At 40.1% G+C, this 25,489-nt stretch overlaps 1 protein-coding gene across 2 annotated transcripts; it reads right to left on the bottom strand.

Annotated features, from left to right (window-relative positions):
- Positions 1-1,293: 1,293 nt before the first annotated feature.
- LOC133650578 (transgelin-like) lies at positions 1,294-17,457 on the bottom strand. 2 transcript variants are annotated; one of them, XM_062047977.1, is made up of 5 exons: positions 17,269-17,457; positions 3,468-3,654; positions 2,256-2,427; positions 2,084-2,186; positions 1,294-2,008 (listed from the first exon to the last, which is right to left on the bottom strand). In XM_062047977.1, the coding sequence occupies exons 2-5, from the start codon at positions 3,645-3,647 to the stop codon at positions 1,843-1,845; spliced, it is 621 nt and encodes a 206-aa protein (XP_061903961.1). In that variant the 5' UTR covers positions 3,648-3,654; positions 17,269-17,457; the 3' UTR covers positions 1,294-1,842. The 2 variants fall into 2 exon arrangements, with proteins under 2 accessions (XP_061903961.1, XP_061903959.1); XM_062047975.1 differs by lacking the exon at positions 17,269-17,457 and having other exon boundaries at positions 3,468-3,727.
- Positions 17,458-25,489: the final 8,032 nt, after the last annotated feature.

Below are 25,489 nucleotides of genomic sequence, written 5' to 3' on the forward strand. Positions count from 1 at the left end.
AGACAGATGGTGCTGTAATGTGTTGTACTTGTATTTGCTGTGTTTGTTGTGTGCTTTTGCTTTACCTTCCTTTGTGTCATTCATTCGTGGTCCAGTCCTTCCACCACGCTAGTGTTCCCTTATTTATCTTAATACAAGGACTTGGATTCACATGTACTTAACTGCTATTTAATTGCATTATGCATTTTGTTTTGAGCAGCCGGATCCTTTACCATGTTGCAGTAAGTTCCCTTTCTGCTTCTATGGCTGCCATCACACTTTTTGTCTTTCGTAACAGTGGAACCTCTGTTTGGTCTTCGAAACAAACAAAACAAATAAAATGCTAAAGGAGAATCAGTACCAACCTAATCATTATGTATTGTTTAAAATGTGTATGTGTTTTCATTTGTTTATTTACTTTACTGTAATGTTACTTTATTTTTTTTTCGTTTTTATCATATCCAAAATAAATTATCCTACTAATGTTGTCCAAGTGTCTTTTAATGACAGCAATAGACTAAACATTTTAACTCTTCTAAGGTTCCTAATTTTTATTCCGTTATTTTCTGTTTTATTTATTGCTAATATTACAACTATTATTCTCAGTATATATATATATATATATATATATATATATATATATATATATATATATATATATATATATATATATATATATATATATATATATATATATAAATATATAATTATTATTCTTATTTGAGTGTCTTTGAAGCATGTACTTATATGACATTTCTTTACACAGTCTTTTGCATTGTCGTTGAACTCTGCGAGCTCTTTTAAGCTGCACTGGTTGGGTAGCAGAGGACAGACAAGGCAGTGATGCGTCGTATGGTCCTCTTCTCCGCATTCGCAGGTGGTTGGGCCGGTTTTGTAGCCCCATCTGGCCATAGCAGCTTTTGATTGCCCTGTTCCTGTTCTCCGGCAGTTTAGTGTCTTCCACTGGACCCATGGTGTTTCTGACACACTAACCTTTTAGTTATGCTCCAGTGTGGATGCCTCAAAAAGGTTGTCTTCCTCAATCCTCAGTGCTATGCTGTCTTTTTGTCGTCAGTGAAAATATAAAAGTGCTATAAAGTTTTGTTTAATCGTGGACTTTTTTAAAGGATTTTTTTCCCCAGAAAATTTTAATTGAACTCCAAATTCTAACACTTTTGCAGTGTATCATGTTATCATGTTAATGTACTTAGTGAGCCTTAAAGCTTGACGAATGCAATAGTCAATGACATATTTATGTAATTGTTGTGCTGTGGGTCAGTTTTACTCTTACTAATACATCACAGTCACAGAGGCTTTCTTAATAGTTCAAATTAACTTTATTTTGACCTCATTTTCAAACAGAATGTATTCAACCAAAAGAGAGCCCAACACTTTGCTTAGGCAAGTAAATTATTGTCAGCAAAAAAAACACAGCAATAGGTTTGCTTACAGCGTCTCGTACAAATTGTTAAATTTACTCTTTTGCATTGCTTTATCCAAGCCATGATGTAACTGTTTGCAGCTGTACCATTGCTCTAACTAAAAAAAACAAAAGACAATAAATCTCAGATGTCCTTGAACCCACCGTTAGGTAAAAGTGAATGGGAGGGATTTCATCATGAAACTAAATGAGAAAACAAGTGAGTTTTTTAAGTTGTTACATGCAGGATATGTATTTTAGCAGGTAAATTGACTAGCAATGAAAGAGCCCTATTTACACGTGGAGCGTTGTCATATGTGCACATGGTCTTGTTGGTCCCTGTTTTGGTCCAGTTTGGGTCACTTTTGTCCTCATGGCCTGAAGATGAGTCAAGAGTTTCTCCATCTTTGCTGGGCTAAGGAAAGTCAAAAGACTTGGCAGCCTCAGTTGTTGTTGTTGTTGTTGTTGTTGATGATCTGTCTGGGTCTCCCGTATCCCGTCATGCCGGCTTGAGACGCCATCTTGTTTGTGCCCATTTGCAGGCCAATGACGTTCTTGCCTTCGCTCAGTTGCTCCTCGGAAAAATCTCTCTTGTTCTCTTGGGCTTTTCTGTACGCCAAAAAAAAATCATTACTTATACAATCACCTGCTTTGTGGTGCCATCTTTTTAGAGACAACACTTACTTATGGAACCAGCTGGGGTCTCCTTTGAAATTCCCATCATTCTTTGTGACAGCCAAGTTACCCAGAGCCGCCAAGGTCCTCTGGACTGCTGCCAAATCCTTGTCTGGAGATGAATAAACAAATCAATAAAGCATGTCACAAACACACACACCCACATTGGCGGCCGCCTTACTTTCAAAGAGGTCAACCGTTTGGAAGGTGTCCGTTTTAGTGACGCCATAGCTTTCCGCTGCTTTTAGGAAGAGGGAGATTTGCTCCATTTGTATGAAGGCCATCCCGGAGGTCTTAATGTTCTTGATTGGCATGTTGGCGCCACTCAAGCTGTTGATGAGCTCACACAGCACCTGAAGAAAAATAAAATTACTTATGCTGTTCTGTATAATTAGGGTTGTCAAAAGTATTGATACTTCAATACCATGTCGATACCAATACGCAAAAAATACATGGATACCTGCTTTTTTTCCCCCCAGTATTTTAAAAACCAAGTTCTGTACAACAATAATCAGCGGTATCTTGCGTCATGCATTTATTCGATAATTAAAAAACATGAAATGATTTGCTGCGCAAGTAGGAGCAGAGATCCGCCACCACAAGCCCAGGGAGCACGCAGTAGTATCTCATGTAAAAATCCTTCAAAAGTGTGCAACCCAACCATTATCACTTCTACAAGTTTCAAAGGAAACACAGTTTAGAGACACTCCTATGTTGTTTGGCAGCACTTTGAGCACAACTGGTTTATTTATTTCATCAGGAGGGCAAAGTGTGGTCTTTGCTGAATGCTGCTCTTTTTTATGGACCCGTAGCACATTTTTAGAAACAGAATAAACAAAAACAGCAAAAAGGCATAATGTAATAATAATAGGCTGAAATAATGATACGAATAACAAAGTGTACGTTTTGTCTTTAAATATCTTTTAATCCTTTTATTAGCCTATTTCATTGCAAGTTACAGGATGATGTCACATGCTACTACCATATTGAAAGAATATTAGGAACAATATTGTTTGTTTTATATGCTTAAAGGTTGGACGCCACAATTTTTATTTTTAGAATGTAAAATAGTTGACTGTTGTCAATTATGTGAGCACCTTATTGGTCTTTTATCCTGCACTACAACGAGGTAATGCAACAACATTTAGTTGTTATCTGTACTGCAAAGTTTAGATTTGAATGACAATAAAAGGAAGTCTATGTCTAAGTCTAATGGTTTTGATATACTGGGATGTCATTGGGTGTTCTTTTTTAATGTATAGTTGACAGCTGAAACCGCAATTTAAATTCTGTGCAAATAGATGTTTGGTATTGTGACAACCCTAATATTGATACAGTATAATCACATTGTAGTACAATCACAATATTGATGATTATGCTGCATTCAACTCACAGATCCGTTCTTTAGCCATTCCTGGAAGCCGACTCTCCCTGCCTCAGGGTTCCCCACTTTGGGTCCACACTGGGCAATTATCCACATCACCAGCCTTTCCTCCAACTCCGGGTCGTATTTCTTATCAATCTTGCTCTGCACCTCCCGGCTGAAACCATAAGCCTGGCCTCTGTTTGCCATGTTGATTCTGTCAGGAGACAAAGTTGAGTTAAGAGGATTCCCTTGCGCTTGACAGGTCATTTTGTCCTTATCCGGAATGTACACACGTCGATTTAATGGAACATTTTTTAATGCCACTTTCACTTTAAGTCAGGACACAACTCTGTAGAAACATCATCAACAAAGAGGTCCGCTTTGATACATAGATTTTTCTTTTTACTTACATTTGTCATGCAGCGTAACACTGACAAAAGCAATATCCCCTTTTACATCAAAGTTACATAATGATGCGTCTTAATGCTTTCATGTGAGTGTTTACATTGAACTCTGCCATGTCTTTGAAGAAAAGACCATCTCTTTTCAAAAGGAACAAGTCAGAATTAAACTCAAAAAGACACTTTCCAAAAAAATTGTGAGGTTTGATAAATTTCTGCTTTTTCTTTGGCTTTGCATTGTGGTTTGACACTGGAACAGATTAGTTCCGTAGTTAAATATTTTATTTGGCAAAATTGATTACCCCGCGACCCCGAACGGGACCAGCGGTAGAAAATGGATGGATGGATGGATGGATTACAGCTACAAACAAATCAGTACCACAGAACTTTAGATGCTGGTGTTTTTACACTTGCACAAAAAAATCTAAATAAAATGGCAGCTATTTCCAAGAGTCCTTAAATTAGTAATTAGCATACATATTATTATTATTATTATTACACACTATTAGTTTATGTAGCTAGGGATGGGTACTTTTATAGGCATCGACTGAATTGTCTCGGTACTACCGGGTATCGAATCACGTAAAATCAAACTGTCATAATTCAATAACTTGTTGCTTGTGACGTCACGTCCGGTTGCTGACTAAACACCAGCTCAAACACTTGGAAAGGATAAAAAAATCACTCAAGCAGCGATCACAGCGGACTCAGTCAAACTGCCTTTAGGTGATGTTACAATATTTCATGCCAACAAAGCCTGATAGAAAACGCTAAAACGTAAAGTAAGGCTTCACAGTTCCAAAATGCACAAGCTTGATGCTAATTTACATCGGATTTGCCCTGGACATGCTATTGATTACCATTAGCAATTTTACATGGCAATTTAAAACTACAACTAACGTTACAATCAAACTGCAAGTGTGTAATAAGTGCAAACTTACAATATAAACACTTAGTAGCGCTCAATTTAGGATTAGACTAGCACACTCTCATTGCAAAGGTTACTTTCTGGCTAGTCAACAAAAAACATAGTTTATACACTAGTGCTCTTTAATGTCTTGGAGTTGCAACCCCAATAAAAGTTGACTATATAATACTTGCAAATGAGACTCAGAAATGTAATAAGAAAACAAAATATAACGAATGGAGAGCAGTTATCAAAATTTGGCAATTTTTAAACGTCACGTTAAAAATTTACATTTTATTACTAAACAATTAACGTGTCTTTACACGCAATCATACTGAAAATTGGCACCATATTAATTACCAGGTACTGGGAATTGGTACCCTATAAGTTCAAATATGAAAAGGATCCGTCCCAAAAATCACTCCATATTCTCTACTGCTCACTAGTGTTACCATATCTGAGTTATTGTGTAAAAATATGGGGAAACAACTACAAATGTGAACTTCATTCACTAACGGTGTTACAAAACAAATCAGTTAGAATAATACATAATGTTGGATATAGAGACAATACAAACCCTTTATTTATTAAATACAAAATATTGAAATTCAACGTCTCGGTGAATTTGCAAACAGCTACAATTAAGCACAAAGCAAACTATAACCTACAACCCAATAATGTACAACAATTATTCTCAACAAAAGAGAAGAAATACAACCTCAGAGGAAAATATAACTTAAAACATTTGTATGCACGTACAACACTTAAGACCTTTAGCATATTGGTATGTGGAATTAAATTATGGAATGGATTAAGCAAGGAAATCAAACAAAGTACTAATATGATTCAGTTTAAAATACTGTTCAAACTACAAATGTTCACAAAGTACAAAGAAGAAGAATTATGACAAACATCTTGAATCTTAAAAAAAAACAAAAAACAGATAAACTAATTAATCTCCTGGGTCATCACTATGTAACTGACGGCCCGTGGGCCACATCAGGCCTTACAAAGCTTTTCATTTGGCCCGCCGAACATCACCCAAATAGGCTTGATGAAACCATTTAAACTAGGGTTGATCATGTCTGCAGTACTCCCACCACCCTGCAGGGGGCAACAGCGAGGCATATATGTCACAGTGAAGCAGCTATGGGGTGAGTAGAAGAAGACCACTCATTTAACCCTGAAAAAAAAATCTGAATAAATTGCAAAAATCTGACTTTTAACAACGACTGTACAGCAAAGTGCTCGAGTGATTGTTTTCAGGCGAACCTTTTAAGCGACGGACACATTGATCCAGACAAGCAGCAACAATGGTAGAAATCCCAGCATGTAAGTTTAATCACGGATCTTTGTTGGTTGGTTGGTGTCAGTTTATTTCGAACATGCATACAAGAAGCAGAATTGATTTAATTTAACCCTTTTCAGTCAAACATTTGTAAGTAGATATAATTTGTGCATAAATATATTTCATTTGTTTTGTATTGAAATTGCTGACTTTGTGATGTCTTTTGTATTCGTGGTTGTATTGTTTTTTTTTTTGTCTGAGAGTAATGATCAAACCTCGTTTAATACATGTGATGCTAATTTTGACCAGTAGAGGTCGACAACGCTATTAGTGATAAGACACATACAATGTTTGGTGTGTGAATGTTGTGTAATTTTTAAATGTAGGTTATTGTGTAAATATTAACAAGAAACCTTATATTTTATTTATGTCAAATACACAATGGACGTTATACTTTTGCTATGTTTATTTTATGTTTGTATTTTCAGTCTTACAAACCTAAATGAAGAAAGAAGTGTAAAGAAATAAAACTAAAGAGGGAAAATCATTCAAAAGAAGGAACATCAATCCCCAACAAAACTTCTGTTTTTTCATATTTTGAACTTAGATGCACATGCTGGAAACAAGTAGTGAGAGCAGAATAATGAATTTATTGACAGTGCAGTGTGAAAGCTGATGTGTTTACTCTGTAAATAAGTAAACACAGTCTCAAAGGAATATAACCTGCGTATGCACTTTCTGACCAAACATCCACATTTGGATGTCCAGCCCCTGAGCCCTTGGGCTCTTGGAATTACGGCACACTTCATTATGTAGTTGAATAGTCCTGTCCTAGGTGCACCAAAAATCACTTTACTATTTATTTACGAGTTTATGTTATATGTCTAATATTTATTCATGTATTCAATATTTGTTTACTTACTTATAGTATATTTATTTATTTATTCACTGTTCTGTTACAAACAGAGAACAAAGACCTGGGATAAAACTGCTATGATATGAAAAGGGTTAGGTTTGGAGTAGGGGGAAGGCGAATGACAAAAACGACAAATAAAATATTTTGGGATAATAAAAAATAAGAAACTTATTTTTTTAGCATGCCACTCAGGTAAATCATATTGTTGATGTAGATACCCATATTTGCTGTATAGATGTACTTTACAAAAGAAGTGTGGGATACTTCTCTTGTTGCCTTATTTGTATTTGATTTTATTAAATGGATTTATTTAATGTTTGGCGCAGCCGGACCGGAGTTGGAGGGCATAGACAGAAGAAAGAAAAGTAGACAGAGGGGAAATTGCAGAAACAAGAGGGGGATAAGACAGAGACAACAACAAACAACAACAACAACAAATAAAAACATCAACAACAACATCAGCAAATACAATATGTACAAATATGATACCAAAAATTATAGCAAGGAACCAGTTAATTAAGTAAATATTAATAACATAGAAAGGACAATAAACATTATTGCACTACAAATGGAGCAATACAAATACCAATTGAAATAACACTGTTGGTGGACTACATTAAAATAATTGTGATGACACATGATTATATTTATGAGTGTATGTATGTATATGTGCTTGTGTATGTACAGTATGTATGTATGTTTGTACGGTGAATGTGCGTTCGGATACCGCGTGCAAGTATATAGGTATGTGTATGTGTATGTACCTAGGTAGCTGCGTACGTATGTGCATATAGATGTATGAATGCACGTACGTATTGTATGTGTATGTATGAATATATGTCTGTATGTGTGTATCGGCCGATCCATCCTCCCTCCCACAGGTCTGGCCGCCCAACCCCCTAGCCAGCCCAAACGCCTACATGCATTTAGACATCCACGCCACCTCCCACCAAGGAACGCCACTACCTAAACTGAACCCGCACAAACACGCCACCGCCCTAACAACTGAGCCACAGCACCCACATCAAACAAAAAGGCTGCACTTCCCCCGCACCAAGCCATCGACACGGACCTCGCCCAACAGGAAGCAAACCAACGCGACGCAACACAAACTGGAAGCGAAACAAACAACCACCCATTCCACATCCTTCAAAAAGAAACTCCAAAACGTCACAAACCAAAACAAAAGAAGACAAACACACAAAGAGAAACACCACGGCCCTCATGAAGCTAGAACAACAGCCAATGTGGTTATGGATCTAATCACTGTAGTATCAACTATATACTGATACTAAACTTGGTATCGTTACAGTCAATATATGTGATGATCCGCCCACCCCTGTTTACATTCAAGACCTCTGGTTTAGCGGTTAGCTATGCTTTTTAATATCCTCCTATGGTGTGTAGTGTTGCATTTTTAGCTTTTCCTTGTCCTCTAGTCCTCCAGTGATGTCACTTGTAAGAAATGTAATGTTTTTGTTACCATAGGGACGATGATTACTGTTTCAGAAGCTGAACTGTGGAGGGACATTACCGTGAGCCAGGATGCTCCATTGCATTGAGGTTTGCTTGTCCCTGTCAAATTTGCGGGACACCGCTAGAATGTGTCATCAACATGCATTATCGTGATATGGAAATAACATTAAAAGCTCTATCGTCGGCCAAATTCACCTCATTTATATCGTTTATTGTCTATATTGAGCAACTTGTTTTCTGTATATACTAAAAATGAAATAATCGGACCCTCATAAAATTCATGATGTTGCGATAAATGCAAATTCAACCAATACCTGCAAATTATGCGTGTCATTACAACTTTGTCCAATCTTACATGTTCATTGATCGGAGTCATAGCCAGAATCAGGAAAGTCCTTAACTCCACTTTGAGAGAACAAACTCTGGATGAAGACGGCCTCCACACTGTGCTGTGCGAAATCAAAGCTATTCTCAATAGCAAACCAATGACAAAGGCATCCACAGATCCTAATGACCTAGAGGCTCTATCTCCTAACCATCTTCTCATCTTGCGCGCACATCAACTGTGTAACCCAGGCCTGAGCAATTATTTTGACTCGGTGGCCAAATTTAGAGAAAAACGTGTCTGGGGGCCAGTATATCTTATTTTTAGGAACACTAATACAAAACCTCACAATAATGTCTGATTGAATGCTAAAAACATAATGACAGAGCACCTTAAAAAACGGAATGGAATTTTTTATTTTTTTACTCTATGAGACACCCAGAATGTACATGAAAATAAAGAATGTGGGATTTGCAACATTAACTATGAACGATAAAACACTGAATATTGACAACATATGAACGTCACACCCTTTTCTTGATCAACATATTTTACAATCAAGCGGAACGCAACAAAAACAAACACAGCGAAGTATGAACGCGAAGGGTAAAAAAAAAACCCCACCTACAATCAGATATATCTGATACATCACTAAGCTTTAGAACTTTATTGTAAAAATCTCCTCCCGCGTTTGTCCCTGACACACTCATTTCAGGCTGGCCGCTCTGCAAACACTCTGTGGAAACGCTCCCCACCCACACTGCTGAGCTGCTGTGACTTAGATTACAATAGTATATCATGCAAAAGCGCAGATTACAGCCATTGAAATACTTTGTATAATTCAAGATTTCTGGTCATTTGAAAACATCACTGCACATCATAATGGCAGCTACAGTTTCCATCTTTAAGATTTAAAAAAATTATTTGGGAATGTGCGGCGGGCCAGATTGAAAAGCTTAATGGGCCGAATGTGGCCCTCGGGCCTTAATTTGCCCAGGTCTTGTGTAACCAATCATACGTGTCCTTGCTATTACGACAACGATGATGATGATGGATTACAATGGGCTGCACTTCCACCCAAATGTTAATTTCTTCGTTTAAATCAACAGGGATGTTGACGTGTGATGACGATTCCTCACCACCTTTTATTTTTAAACAAAAATCACAGCTATTAATCTTCTTACACGGTTCAAGCGGGTGACATCGACGTAACACTTCCTGTTGCCTGGCCTTAAAACCGAAAATCATGTCTGTAACACGGTCACATGTGTAACAGCTCCCAGAAGTGAGGCCTAAGGACAGAATGTGTGGTGCTGTGAAACACAGACTCAAGGCCTGGGTGACACATTCATTTTATGTGGCCCACGAAAGCTTGGAAATAATAAGACACTTCATCTTTCTTGCTAAATGTATTTCAGTTTTGACAGAAAACAAATTAATGTCTTCAAATACATTACTTCATGTGAGCACACATTATAGTGTGTCACAATCACAAAATAATGTACAGTACATACACTTGCCATGCGTTGGGTACTCAGTCTCAGCTTTTTTTAAAAAAAATAAGCCACCATGGGGCCAGAGAAAGTTGCGTGTGCCAGCCGTTTTATTAAGGGTATGGTTTGAAAATGCAGGATACATGTACATATTTTCTGTATATTCTAAAAATACATCAATCAGACCCTCTAATACAGGGGTCCCCAAACTTTTTGACTCGGGGGCCGGATTGGGTTAAAAAAATGTGGCCGGGGGCCAGGCTGTGTATATGTGTATATATATATATATATATATATATATATATATATATATATATATATATATATATATATATATATATATATATATATATATATTGTCTTTATAATCCGTTTTGTCATTTAACATCAATTAACATTGATGTTCATCAACATTTAACATTGTCACGTTATCGATGGGAAAATTCATTTTTAGACAATATGATTTGCCTGAGCGACTAGGAGACACCAAGAGCAACAAGTGGTAGAAAATGGATTAGAAAGAAAAGATTAAAGAAAACAAAAAAAAAACTTAAAAAAAAATTTTTTTTTTTACTTGGGACTTCCTGTGGGCCGGATTTTGGATGCTGGGGGGCCGGATCCGGCCCGCGGGCCGTAGTTTGGGGACCCCTGCTCTAATATAATGTAGTTCAGGAAATAACTTTTTACAAAATAGGAAGGTTTGTCTCTCCTCTCACCTCATCCCTCTCTGTTCATCACCGTCTTAAAGTGATGTTAAATGTTAATTTATCCACGTCATTCATCATTGTAATGTTTTTGACATAATTGGTTTAGCATGTACAATTATAATTAATCTCCATAAAATGTATTTTGAGGAAATATGTTGGGGCGTCTCAGCGGAATCACAGGATTTGCTTTATTCTTATGGACATATATAATCGGTACTACTAAATATATATACCGTATATTCTTATTGTATGTTCGTTTTTTAACACTCCATGTTTAGGCTGCTTCTTCTTTTGCAGTAGGTTCCTAAAATCCAAACCAAGCCTGAGGTGCAGTTCTCTTAATAAACTTTGATCAAATTCTGAATTGTGAGTGTTGGACTTTGGAGGTTTCATTTTTATTGACTAATGCCCTACAATGCCATGATAATAATAATTAGGGGTGTCCCGATACAACTTTCACACTTCCAATAAGAAGATTGGCCGATACAATAATAATCCAGTACAATGTCAACACACATCATAGTACATACTTTTATTATTTTGTAATGTGAAATGTTAGAAACATCTTGATCAAGTGAAATTATTCAGAGAACAAATAAAAGTATATACTTGTATATTTTGTAGAGTGGAATGTTAGAAATGACTCAAACAGAGACAACCATGCTAGGTATATAAAAACACTAACTTTATGACAGATATTTGCTTTCGAAGTAGAGTGCTAGTTTGTTTTTTGGCGAAACTGATGGGTCACAATAATTCATTAAATTGAGGGCATGATGCATGCAGTACATTAAATAATGCGGACATGTTTACTACTGAATACTTTCTCATAGTTTCTGCCTTGGAAACTTTGTATCTGTAAGTAATTTGCAAGTATAATATTTGATACGTGTTTATATTGACAAATGTGGTGTTTTAGACGGCAATATTGTTTAATTAAGGACACCTTTTGCGTGTGTCTGCCTTGTGCGCTTAGCTGTTGTGTAGCAGCTTGCTCCGAACCTACCATGTTTACCTTTTGTAAATCATTTCAATAACATACAAGAAAAGACCAAACATGTGCTTATTGGAGGACATTTAGATGTTAACTGGCTGTCCAGCTTTGCACAAGTAAACACACTGCAGGACTGCTTGTATCGAAGATTATATCAGAAGTTTTATATGCAAGGCAATATCATCCGATATTAGTATTTTTGCTGATATCAGAACAATATCTATTATCAAAATGGAATCAGGACACCCCTGATGATAACAATGGCTATAATGAAAACGTGCCAAGTGTTTGTGCGCTCCACTGAATCATAGCTGACTAATTCCTCCTATTAATGCAGTATGGGCTTCCTGTTGGCTTCAACAGAGTCGTCTTCCTTCCTGCATCCTGTTTGCTCATTCGGCTGTCACTTCCTTCCTCCCTGGCTGACAAAGATGTGTATATACAAGACTCTAAACAAAATACCACACAACACAGCTGTTCACTGCAAGAGCTGCCCCTAGAGCAAAGAAGTCAGCATGTCAAAGTAGGGAGAGTATAAAGACATGATTGCTTTTTAAAACTGGTTTTAAATCATTTTGTGGCATTTTCCCTGAAGTACATGTCACATGGAAATGTTTAGCCCTGGAAGGAGCATTTTCCCACACTTCAATTTCCTGCGTACAAATCTAGGGTATGTGTGCCTTCTGCAGGCATTAAGGAGCAGCCTTGGCGAGTGTCTTTTTTTTGTGTTTGTCTTTTGTTCTTGGAGGGCAGAAACGCACACCTTCGGTATTGCATCCCTTGCAAAACCCAAGTTGAACGCTCTTGCACAACACCAGCTGGCAGTCTGACAAATGAAGGTTTTGTCTAACGGCTCCACACCGCTGTGAAATAGTCTTGTGTCTCTGATTATTGTCTGAGGTTGCAGTGGTTATACGGGTATGCGACGATAAACGCTCGTCCCTGTTCCTTTCCAAACCAGCTGCTTTGTGCTGCGTATCTTTTTTCCAATCCCATCTTGCGTGTTGTCCTGACATGTCCATGATACTGCATGCAGACTTATCTCTACATTTAGTAAAGGCTGTAGAATGTCTAGTTCAGCAAGTAAACAGCTGATTGGAGGTCCAAAGGTCATCTGAAATTGAACATTCATAAACACATGACGTCATTTGAAAAGATGAGTTTGATCATGTGCTTTTATTGCTCTGCTCTTGCCTACTTTTTGTATGATTCGTAGTTCGTAGTTATCACACGGCCAAGCATTGTGTGTAAAATTTTTTTGTCTGTTCCGCGAAATCAAGTCATTTGGTGAGTCTGTGGCTCGTTGTTTTTTCGTTGAGTGCGACAGAGAAATAAGCCAAAATGGGGCCAAAGAAAGTTGTGAGTACCAGCACTTTGATTACGATTTTTAAAAACACAGATTATAAGAAATACCTCATAGCTAAGGCACCGCTTTCCTAGTCTGTCTCCACTCCTTGAAGTGGTACGCCCAACAATAATCTTAAAAATTATGTTAAAATGTTAATTATCTATTTCACTCTTCATTTATAACTAGGGATGTATAACGTGTACAGCCTTATATATTTGATGTATCACGTAAAAGGTCTGTGCTATGCACATTAGCGTCATACATAAATATTATTTGACTTTATTATTTATTATTTTATGACTACTATTTAAAATATTATTATAGGGACAAGCGGTAGAAAATGGATGGCTGCATACACTGAGTGTAATTGTAATGAATAGAAAGACAGTGATGGATGTGTGTGTGGTCTTTACCAGATGGTTGCATAAAAACGGCATTGCACCTTGCACTGCACACATAGTTGACTTGTTTAAGACTTAAAAAGCAGGTGTTGACAAAACACATCCCTGCTGTGATGAGATGTTACATGTTGGTGGTGTACAACCTCTTGTGCTAATAAAAATTCTGATAAAACATAAATTCTTTCACATCTTTATGTACACAAATTGCATACAGTACCGATAAGAGTACGATAAATACTGGTATTGATAAGGAATATCAATATTTCTATCGGAATCGATAAAATCTAATCGATATGCATTCCTATTTATAACACAGGTGTTAAGTGCCGGGGCCTGATTTAACCCCCCACTTTATTTTATGTGGCAAACTAAAGCCTGGGAATAATGTGCGTCAATAAAACTTTTACTTTCTTATCTGATCATGCAACAAATATTATACTATTGTATACTGTATTACTTTTTTTGTAAATATAAATACTTAAATATCTGTTTTCATCTTGACTTATGATTTCAAAGCAAATGACCGATCAATGTGTTCGTAAAAAAAGGCATAACCAAATGCTGACAGTATTATTGTGCAATACAATTCAAACTATTGATGTCACTGTCAAAGCATGACCTCATGGAATGTTTACAATGAAAACACAATAAAAACGTGAAATTATAGTCAATATTTCACAATCATTTCCACAAATAGAGTAATATTTGTGTACTTTTAAATTATTCTGATCCACATCTTAACTTAAAACTGCTACCAGTGATTGTTTCCTTGATGGAAAAAACAAAACAGAACAAAAACAGTTAAAAACAAAAATAACTATATTAACAAGCTAATCTTTTGAACGGCTCCTTCAACAGAAAGACTGCTCAAGATCCTACTCCCTTCCAAGAGTCATAAATCCCATCTCCAATGTCTACCTTATCTGTCACCTTATCTTCTGGGCAACATGACTGCACAGCGTTTCTCTGCATGTAGCCGGCGCAAAGCTACCAGCCAATTACATTGACCTTTTCGCTTAAAGCCTTTCTGCAAACCATTGTTTCTAATCGAGTTAAACGCAAGTTACAACTGTAGAAAATAACACTACCAAAGAACAAGGCAGCAGGGGAATATATTAGTGTATGACGTGATAAAACCTCTTGGAAAAATCCTGGAAAATGATTTCAGGGGAAAAGTGGGATGCCTGATTATGTTAACTCAACTGGGGAAAAATGTGGTGCTTTTTTAGGAGGGCGAGATAGTACTTGTTGACCCCTAACACCAAATAGTTCCGGAATAATGAAGGTTACTGCTTTAGTACTCCCAGCCACTAGGGGCAATGAGATTGCTTTAATATGCTGTGATGTATGAACTGACAATTTTCCGCTTTGTTTGCATTCTGTCAGCATTCACATACTCTCAGTCTCAAGTCTAGACCAGGGCTATTCAACTTGTAAACCGGGGACCAAATCCGGCCCGGGAATGACACCATACCAAGCCCCGAGTTCAGTTCAAAACTTGGGAGAAAAAAACATGTTTGCAGCAAATTCCTAAAACAATTGAGTGCTGTTGCATAGAGGAACTTGGGCAGAATTTAACCTTGCTATCAAAAATAGAACGCTAGTGTCCAAACTTGTGATTTACATAACTGAGACAATCCTCAAGGCACCCCTTTAAGTCCTCTCCTTTTGGACACTTTGATACATTTTGTACATCCATCCATCCATCCATTTTTTTTCGCTTATTCCCTTCGGGGTCGCATGGGGCGCTGGAGCCTATCTCAGCTACAATTGGGCGGAAGGCGGGGTACACCCTGGACAAGTCATCAAGTATGCAAAAACCAATTCAATGTACAGCAGAATATCCTAAACTTTCTGGAAAAATAAACTGATATCTTAGCTTTTGGGTAAAAGGTGACAAAGTAAATAGCTGTTAGTGTTACATCAAATATACCAGCTCATTAATAAATAATTTAATAATAATAATAATAGTAATAAATAATTAATTGCATTTTCAAAGCATGGGCCCTGGGCTTCACTTTGGACACCCCTGTGCCAATGTATCGGTTCTTTAAATTTTGGCAGAAAAAATGTATGGACTGCATGCAATTACATATATTTTAACCTTAATATGATCTGATCATACAACAAATATAAAATCAGCAAATATTCCCCAAAAATGTGTTACTTTCAAATGAAGTAATCCATCAATTTGTGCGTGAAAAAATATAATCAAATGAATAGGCAGTGGTGTGATAAAATCATGAGGTGATAATGTATTAATATTTGTACTGTGTACAAATATTATAACAGTACTATGTACTGTTATAAGCGGCTCTCTTAAGGGGAAGCCACAGCTGCGATGTGGCCCACATTTTCATACTTCTGTTATACTTGGTGTTCTTCAAAACTTCATTTTGAGAGACTCTTATTTTTACAGCAGATTCTTAAAAACAGTGCTGCCATAGAGATGATCTTTGACTAACTTTTTTTGCAGAATGTGCATGAAAACAGCAGAGCACTCCTCAATATCAATCACTATCCTTTGTTTAACCAGGTAAAAACACATTGAGTTTATAATCGATTTTCCAAGAGGGCTGCAAAACAAAGTTACAGAAACACATATAAAAACAACAGAAAAAGCAGCAGTCAGACACCACAATTAAAAATAAATTACTTACATTAATTAAGATATAAACAATGTATAAAATGTTGCAGTTAAAACAACTTAAAAAAAAGTACAATACTCAATAGAAACACTTTCTCAATCTTTTAAAATGGCCTGAAATTCCCCCAAAGTGATCAGCTCAGGTAACCTTAGATCCTTTTGTAAGTTATTCCATGACCAGGGTTATTCCACGTAACGCTGACAAAATAAATAAGCCAAAGTCAAATGTCTACTTTAGAGGATGCCGGTTCTCTGGAATATACAAAATAAGACTAATAGTGAAGGGGGAAGTCCCCCCCCCCCACCCCCCTAGCTTTTTGGAAATGTGAACCCCAAAACCATTTAGTTGAATATCCCTGGTCTAGACTGCTCGTCTCTGCTGCATGAGCCAAGTTCTTGCTGATTTATTCCTCTTTCTACATGGTTTGCAACATCCATGCAGTTGCATAAGGTTTGGCCGGGTAAAAACTGTAACAAATTACCTCCTGAGTCCACACAATCAGATCAGACCAAAGTCCCTTGCCGATTTGATGCAGAGGCATGAAATAAAACCCAGCTACTGTTGACCCAGGCTATGAATGTAATGCCCTGTTTATACTTGCTCGGTACACCTTTTGTTCACTTTTAAGGACTACCTTTGTAACAAGAAACCGGTTTTCATAACAATTTAATCCAAACAGAAGTTCACTAACTGAACACTTGTGTGTGTGCGTGCGTGCGTGCGTGTGTGTGTGTGTGTGTGTGTGTGTGTGTGTGTGTGTGTGTGTGTGTGTGTGTGTGTGTGTGTGTGTGTGTGTGTGTGTGTGTGTGTGTGTGTGTGTGTGTGTGTGTGAGAGAGAGAGAGAGATAGAAAAAAAGCAGGCTTTATGTTTCATTCTGGAGAAAGTTAGCCTTTTATACAGAAGAGTGAAATAAAGTCACTTACTTGTAGTTGTTGTGTTCAGGTGGGTGCAGGTACACTAGTCTTGTCTTGTCCTCCCTCTCTTATCTAATCCCTTCTGCACGGTACACAGTGCACTATGTAGGTTGCCAAGGTAAATACTGCGAACACCCTCGTCTCAAATATATGACTTCAGCTGCATTCAAGAGCGAAAAGGAAAAGCGACGCCTTCACGTCCTCTTATTTCACTCTGAGAGCCCGCCCCTTCGCTCCTGTTCCTTTTCTTCACTCAAATCGTAATTCCTTATTTAGGAGAAGGAAGGGAAGGAAAAAGAGGCCATGTGACAGGGGAGTTTGGTGTGGTCACAGGGAATAATTCTCCAAATATCTCCCCCACCCCGAGCCCCAATGCAGTGGATTAGTGGGAGGAAAGATTGAGGCGGTTTCGGGAGGACAGGAAGGAGGTTGACTTATGGGGGAGCTCATCTCTCGCCTCTTGTGTTTGTCTTCTCTAAAATCAACACACTCCTCTCTGCTCGCGTCCATTATACTCTCGTGTGAGAGGAAGAAGTCGCAGCACGACATTGCTCTGGTTTTGGAAGCAAAAAGGCTTCATAATGTTTATACCGGTTTATTGGATCTGTAGCTTGAAGGTCTCCATGCCGACAAAGAGAGACACTCCCTGTGAGGCAAAGGGCAAGTTAGCACATGAGAAAATTCTTGAGCGCAAACAATGACATCAGATGTTCTTAGACTTGTTGAGGAGCTCGAAATGTGTGGCGTCATCAGCAGGGCTCACAAAAATGTTGAGGCATGGCTGATTCACTACTACTTCCTGTAAAGAGTAACTGCAGGTTTAATCATTACCACACTTGAACTGAGGGCTGTGTGGTGGAATTGTTCCTCTTGCACGCACATGAAACAAACAATCCCCCCCGGGGGTTCTCTGGGCGTTTTCTGAGAAGTAAAATTGGTGGCTGTAACAATGAAATTGCAGGAGAGCAAAGATGCCCAAACGGTTTTCCAAGTTCCAGGCTTTTATGACATCATAAACAAAACCCTCCTTTATCAAGTATACGTCCACTAACACAGCTTTGTAAAATAAAAAACTATTAACCTGACTTCGTTACACATTTAAAAATAAATGCTGCCTCTCTTTAAAGGGGCTGTGTGTGCACACTAGTGTTGTCCCAATACCAATATTTTGGTACCGGTACTGGTACCAAAATTATATCAATACTTTTCAGTACCTTTCTAAATAAAGGGGTCCACAAAAAATTGCATTATTGGCTTTATTTTAACAAAACATCTTAGGGTACATTAAACATATGTTTATTATTGCAAGTTTGTCCTTAATTAAAATAGTGAACATACAAGACAACTTGTCTTTTATTAGTAAGTAAACAAACAAAGTTTCCTAATTTAGCTGCTGACGTATGCAGTAACATAATGTGTCATTTATCATTCTATTACTTTGTCAAAATTATTAAGGACAAGTGGTAGAAAATTAATTATTGATCTACTTGTTCATTTACTGTTAATATCTGCTTACTTTCTCTTTTAACATGTTCTATCTACACTTCTGTTAAAATGTAATAATCACTTATTCTTCTGTTGTTTGATACTTTTACATTACTTTTTGATGATACCACAAATTTGGGTATCAATCCGATACCGAGTAGTTACAGGATCATACATTGGTCATATTCAAAGTCCTCATGTGTCCAGGGTCATATTTCCTGAGTTTATAAACATAATATACATTTTTTTTAAACGAAAAAAATGTTGTGATGCTAAAAAATATCGACGTAATCATAGTAGTATTGACTAGATACGCTACTGTACTTGGTATCATTACAGTGGATGTCAGGTGTAGATCCAGCAATGGCGTTTGTTTACATTTTGACGCTGGTGAGCTACGGTGTGTAGTGAAACATGTTTAGCTATTCCTTGTCCTGCAGGGATGATACTTGTCAGAAACGTACTTTGTCGCCATGGAGACCAGGATTAGTGATTTAGAAGTAGCTAGAACACTGCCTACTGCGGCTGGACTTTAGCCGCTAGCTAGCTAGCCATGTCTCAAAGCACCTCTTCTGGTGGGCGTTTCAGTGTTATAACTTCACCTTTATCGTTAGTTTTTAAGACGAATTGCGTACGTTCTCCCTTTTCTGTCTACACACTGTCTGTAAGTACTCTGTGATTGTGTGCTGCCGAACATGCTCGTCTGCTCGTAAACCCAGCAATGAAACGACGTGACGACGACGGGGGCGCGGGTGGTGGGTGGCGGACCTGTACTTTTCAGAGGAAGTATAATACTGAATATGATTCATTAGTATCGCGGTACTATACTAATATATACCGTACAACCCTAGTGCACACACACAAAAGCAGTCAAAGAGAAGCAATGAACAGTTTGCATTCAATGACAGCTCACGCTAACTATCCAAATTGTTATTATTAGCTAACAACTCCCAAAGCTAACGCGCGTGCGTGCGTTACGTGCGTACGTATTGACGTCATTATGTCCTGGAAGCCGTAAGAGGGTGGGGTATAACGCTTAAAATACATTGGAAGGTTATCGCCCTCCAGCCCTCTTTAACTATACGTCAGTCAGCTATTTTATTTTTCTTCAGTCAATAGGCTTACCTAGCATGATGCTGCTGTTAAAATGTGATTGTAATGTTAGCACGTACTGTAGCTCAAATAATTACGGTTGCAGTCTATCTGTGTTGGCCCTGTGATGAGGTGGCGACTTCCGCCCCAATGCAGCTGAAATAGGCTCCAGCAACCCCCGCAACCCCGTAAGGGACAAGCGGTAGAAAATGGATGGATGGATGGATGCAGCTCATATTGTTAAAGTTTGTGTCCTCCAAGCTGTCCCACGTCCTCATTAGGGATGGGTATCTGTAACGACCTGGTCGCATCGTGGTGCGAGGTGTTCTCCCAAGGATGCAGACGGGCTCGGACACAGCTTGCAGGTAGGAAAATGATTTATTCAGGAACTAAATCAGACAGGAAAAAACAAAAACGACTAGCGTGGGAGCTAGCAAGCAAAATAATATAGCATGAGAGCTAGCAGGAAACAAAGTGGTCGTTAGCTGTTGCGTGAAAGCAAATTAGGAAGCCAGGCCGAGTGAGGCCCGGGCAAAGACTAAATAGCCCTCTGATTAGTGCCCGGACAACAGGTGAGCGTCTCGAACACTAACCAGAGGCAGCTGAGCATAATCTGCCGTCATGGCAACAGAAACAAACAAACACGTGACACTAAACTGTAAACAAACTGATCCGAGCAGCGGATCCTAACAGTACCCCCCCTAAAAGGACAGATTCCAGATGTCCCTTGAAAACAAAAAAACAACTGGAACCCAAAAAAAACAAGCAATAGTTCACAAGTCAAGGGTGGGCGGGGGGGTGACTTGGTGGTGGGTCGCCAGGCCACGTGTCCCCGAATCCACCGGGGCAGGGTCAGGTGGCGGCGGCGAATGGAACGCCGAGGCGGGCGACCACGGAAAGGCCACATTCGTGGCCGCTGAGAAGGTGGGCGTGAGTGGCGCCAGAAGTTCAGCAGTCTCTGAGTCCTCTGAGAGAGCTGCTTGCGCAGCCGGACCACTCGAGGTCGCTGAGACGTCGCCGTGGAAGCGGTAGGTGTCGACGTCGCCGTGGCAGCCGGAGGAGTCGACGTCGCTGTCGTGGCAGCAGGAGTCGCTGTCGTGGCAGCAGGGGTCGCTGTCGTGGCAGCAGGGGTCGCTGTCGTGGCAGCCGGAGTCGCTGTCGTGGCAGCCGGAGTCGCTGTCGTGGCAGCCGGAGTCGCTGTCGTGGCAGCCGGAGTCGCTGTCGTGGCAGCCGGAGTCGCTGTCGTGGCAGCAGGAGTCGCTGTCGTGGCAGCAGGAGTCGCTGTCGTGGCAGCCGGAGTCGCTGTCGTGGCAGCCGGAGTCGCTGTCGTGGCAGCCGGAGTCGCTGTCGTGGCAGCCGGAGTCGCTGTCGTGGCAGCCGGAGTCGCTGTCGTGGCAGCAGGAGTCGCTGTCGTGGCAGCAGGAGTCGCTGTCGTGGCAGCCGGAGTCGCTGTCGTGGCAGCCGGAGCTGGTGCGAGAACCAGTCGTAGTACAGGTGCTGGTGCGAGAACCAGTCGTGGTGCAGGTACTGGTGCGAGAACCAGTCGTGGTGCAGGTACTGGTGCGAGAACCAGTCGTGGTGCAGGTACTGGTGCGAGAACCAGTTGTGGTGCAGGTACTGGTGCGAGAACCAGTCGTGGTGCAGGTACTGGTGCGAGAACCAGTCGTGGTGCAGGTACTGGTGTGGGAACCAGCCGAGGTGCAGGTACTGGTGTGGGAACCAGCCGAGGTGCAGGTACTGGAACCTGTGGTGGAGCTGGTGCTAGCCTTAGCCTTGGCGCTAGCTTAGGTGCAGGTGGCCTAGCTGGCGGTTGCGGCTTAGCAGGCCGAAAAACCGGTGGTGGTGGCCGGGCAGGAGGTTGTGGCTTAGCCCGCCGAAGGACAGGTGGCGGTGGCCGAGCAGGAGGTTGCGGCTTAGCACGCCGTTGTGCCACCCCACTCGCACAGCTCCCAGTACTAGCCCCCCCCTCAAAAAGCGGATCCCAGACGCGCTTCTTGCAGATTGGAACCGTCTTCAAGGGTGGGTGGAGGGAGGTCAGGGGGAGGGCCGAATCCTCTCCTCTAAATTGTCCAAAATGTCTATTGTCACCCCCCACTTGAGACTGGGACTGACTAGATTTAGTCCTTAAAAAAATGTCCTGATAATGTTTAATTGCAGAATTAAAGTCACTTGAAAATGGCTGGCAGGAAGAATTGACATAATGTCTAAAAAAGTCTTTGTCTATGACGTCATCCAAAATGGACGGGACAACGTCATCAAGCGGCGTGTCATCAGGGGGTGCCGACGGAATGACGTCATAGCTGCAGTCCCAGTGATTGACAGGCCAGTCATAACAATCTTCGGTAAGGTAGTTGATGGGATTAACAGACCTTTGAAGAGGGGAATCTTGGGCTGAATGTAGCTTGCTGTGTACCGGTGGAGGAGTCTGTGGGAGTGGCGCGTCTTGGCAGCGAAGTGAAGACCTCTTTGGTGGCTTCCGTCTTTGCTGACGCGTCCGGTGGTGCGGAGGTGTGGCGATGTCCTCGGGCCAAACGGAGTGGATTGGGACCAACCTTCCGTTAGGACCCCATATCAGGTGCTGGCGCTCCGAAGGGGAATAGCGGAGAGTCTCCGCCTCCATCGCTCGCAACACCATCCACGCACCTTCGTCCATCTCCTCCGACATGCTCGCTGCGAGAGAACTTCTTCTTGCTGGCTTCCTACTGTAACGACCTGGTCGCATCGTGGTGCGAGGTGTTCTCCCAAGGATGCAGACGGGCTCGGACACAGCTTGCAGGTAGGAAAATGATTTATTCAGGAACTAAATCAGACAGGAAAAAACAAAAACGACTAGCGTGGGAGCTAGCAAGCAAAATAATATAGCATGAGAGCTAGCAGGAAACAAAGTGGTCGTTAGCTGTTGCGTGAAAGCAAATTAGGAAGCCAGGCCGAGTGAGGCCCGGGCAAAGACTAAATAGCCCTCTGATTAGTGCCCGGACAACAGGTGAGCGTCTCGAACACTAACCAGAGGCAGCTGAGCATAATCTGCCGTCATGGCAACAGAAACAAACAAAAACGTGACACTAAACCGTAAACAAACTGATCCGAGCAGCGGATCCTAACAGGTATCGTTGACAATTGAACCGATAGTAGTACCAACTGGATACTTTAAAAATGGTCTGGTGCTTAAATGGTGCTCAGTTGGCACAGGGGCATGTTCACCACTGTGTTACATGGCCTTTCCTTTTAACAACACTAGGTAAACTTTTGGGAACTGAGGAGACCAATTTTTGAAGCTTTTCAGGTGGAATTATTTCCCATTCTTGCTTGATGTACAGCTTAAGTTGTTCAATAGTCCGGGGTCTCGTATTTTAGGCTTCATAATACGCCACACATTTTCAATGGGAGACAGGTCTGGACTACAGGCAGGCCAGTCTAGTACCCACACTCTTTTACTACGAAGCCAGGCTGTTGTAACACGTGCAGAATGTGGCTTGGCATTGTCTTGCTGAAATAAGCAGGGGCGTCCATAAAAAAGACCTTGCTTGGATGGCAACATATGTTGCTCCAAAACCTGTATGTACCTTTCAGCATTAATGGCGCCTTCACAGATGTGTAAGTTACTCATGCCTCGGGCACTAATACACCCCCATACCATCACACATGCTGGCTTTTGAACTTTGCGCCTTTAACAGTCCGGGTGGTTCTTTTCCTCTTTGGTCCGGAGGACAAGATGTCCACAGTTTCCAAAAACAATTTGAAATATGGACTCGTCAGACCACAGAACACTTTCCACTTTGCATCAGTCCATCCTAGATGAGCTCGGGCCCAGCAAAGCCGGTGCCGTTTCTGGGTGTTGTTGATGAATGGCTTTTGATTTGCATAGTGGAGTTTTTACTTGCACTTACAGATGTAGCGACCAACTGTAGTTACTGACAGAAATCGAAGGTCACAGGCATTCAATGTTGGTTTTCGGCATTGCCGCTTACTCGCAGTGATTTCTCCAGATTCTCTGAACCTTTTGATGATATTACGGACCGTAGATGGTGAAATCCCTAAATTCCTTGCAATAGCTTGTTGAGAAATGTTGTTCTTCAACTGTTCAAATATTTGCTCACGCATTTGTTTACAAAGTTGTGAACCTCGCCCCATCCTTGTATGTGAATGGCTGAGCATTTCATGGAAGCTGCTTTTATACCCAATCATGGCACCCACCTGTTCCCAATTAGCCTGTTCACCTGTGGAATGTTCCAAATAAGTGTTTGATGAGCATTACTCAACTTTCTCAGTCTTTTTTGCCACTTGTGCCAGCTTTTTTTTAAACATGTTGCAGGCATCAAATTCCAAATGAGCTAATATTTGCAAAAAAATAACAAGTTTACCAGTTTGAAAGTTAAGTATCTTGTCTTTGCAGTATATTCAATTGAATGTAAGCTGAAAAGGATTGGCAAATCATTGTATTCTGTTTGTATTTATGATTTACACAACGTGCCAACTTCACTGGTTTTGTACAATAGCGTTATTTTAGTATTGTTTTAGTTTTACAAATTCCTCAGTAAATTCACCAAACGTCACGGTTATTGATTCTGTTTAGCTGATTGGAGAGCTAACTTCCGCAACTCGTGGGTCCAAGACGATTACTTCTGTTTTGTTTGATCATCCATTTTACTGCTATGTAACAAACACCGTTTTGAAACAATTAAGTTTTTTTTTACAAAATATGTATTACTCATTTCACAAAGCATGTCTGCGGCTTAGACTTAGACTTAGACAAACTTTAATGATCCACAAGGGAAATTGTTCAACACAGTGGCTCAGTTACAATGATGGAAAGTGTAAGGATGTGTATTGTCCGGTGCGGCTAATATATGGGGGAAAATCCCTAAAATTTAGTGGGTGCAGCTTAGATACCGGTGATCTCTAACGTTTGGAAAATAGGGTGTATAAATTAAAATGACATTTAAATTTAGAAAATAAAACCAACAATAAATTGTCATAATGAATGCAGCAATACAGAGAGAACCTACAAAAAAACTACTTATTTGAGTTGTAATGTTTTGATGCCCATCATTCCGAGTGTTCCTGAATGTAATTTTGCTCGCCGTAACCGTCATTGGTGCACAATGAGGAAGTGCTGTGTTGTTGTTGTGCCATTAGATAAAATTTAAAAAGAGCATCAGACTCTGTGTGCTTCTGTCGGGATGCTACATTACTTCCAAGACTTCCCTATTCCTTCCTCATGTATACTACATCCGCCAACACAGCTTTTTTAACTTCCTCATGTATACATCCGCCAACACAGCGTTTTTGAGGATAAAAAATATGACTTCGCTACACATCTTTAAATAAATCCTGGCTCTTGCCTGATTAGCGAACACTCATCTCCAGACGAGGGAGTAAGTTTGACCGCTTTGTTTTTAATGGGCTAACCTAGCATGATGCTGCTGTTAAAATGTGACTGTAAAGTTAGCACTGTGGCGCCTGTAGTTAAGCTAGCATCGCTAACGTTTGCTCCTTATAGTGCATTGTTGTATGCGATATATGGGTTCTATTATGTTGGATATGTGCAGAGTTACAGTATATTTGTTAAAAGTGGATGAAGTACACAATAGCGGTTCTTGGAGCCACACATTCTGTGGGCTCATTAGCATTAGCGTTGCGTAAAACATACCTG

Source organism: Entelurus aequoreus, linkage group LG05 (assembly GCF_033978785.1).
Source record: "Entelurus aequoreus isolate RoL-2023_Sb linkage group LG05, RoL_Eaeq_v1.1, whole genome shotgun sequence".
NCBI lineage: Eukaryota > Metazoa > Chordata > Actinopteri > Syngnathiformes > Syngnathidae > Entelurus > Entelurus aequoreus.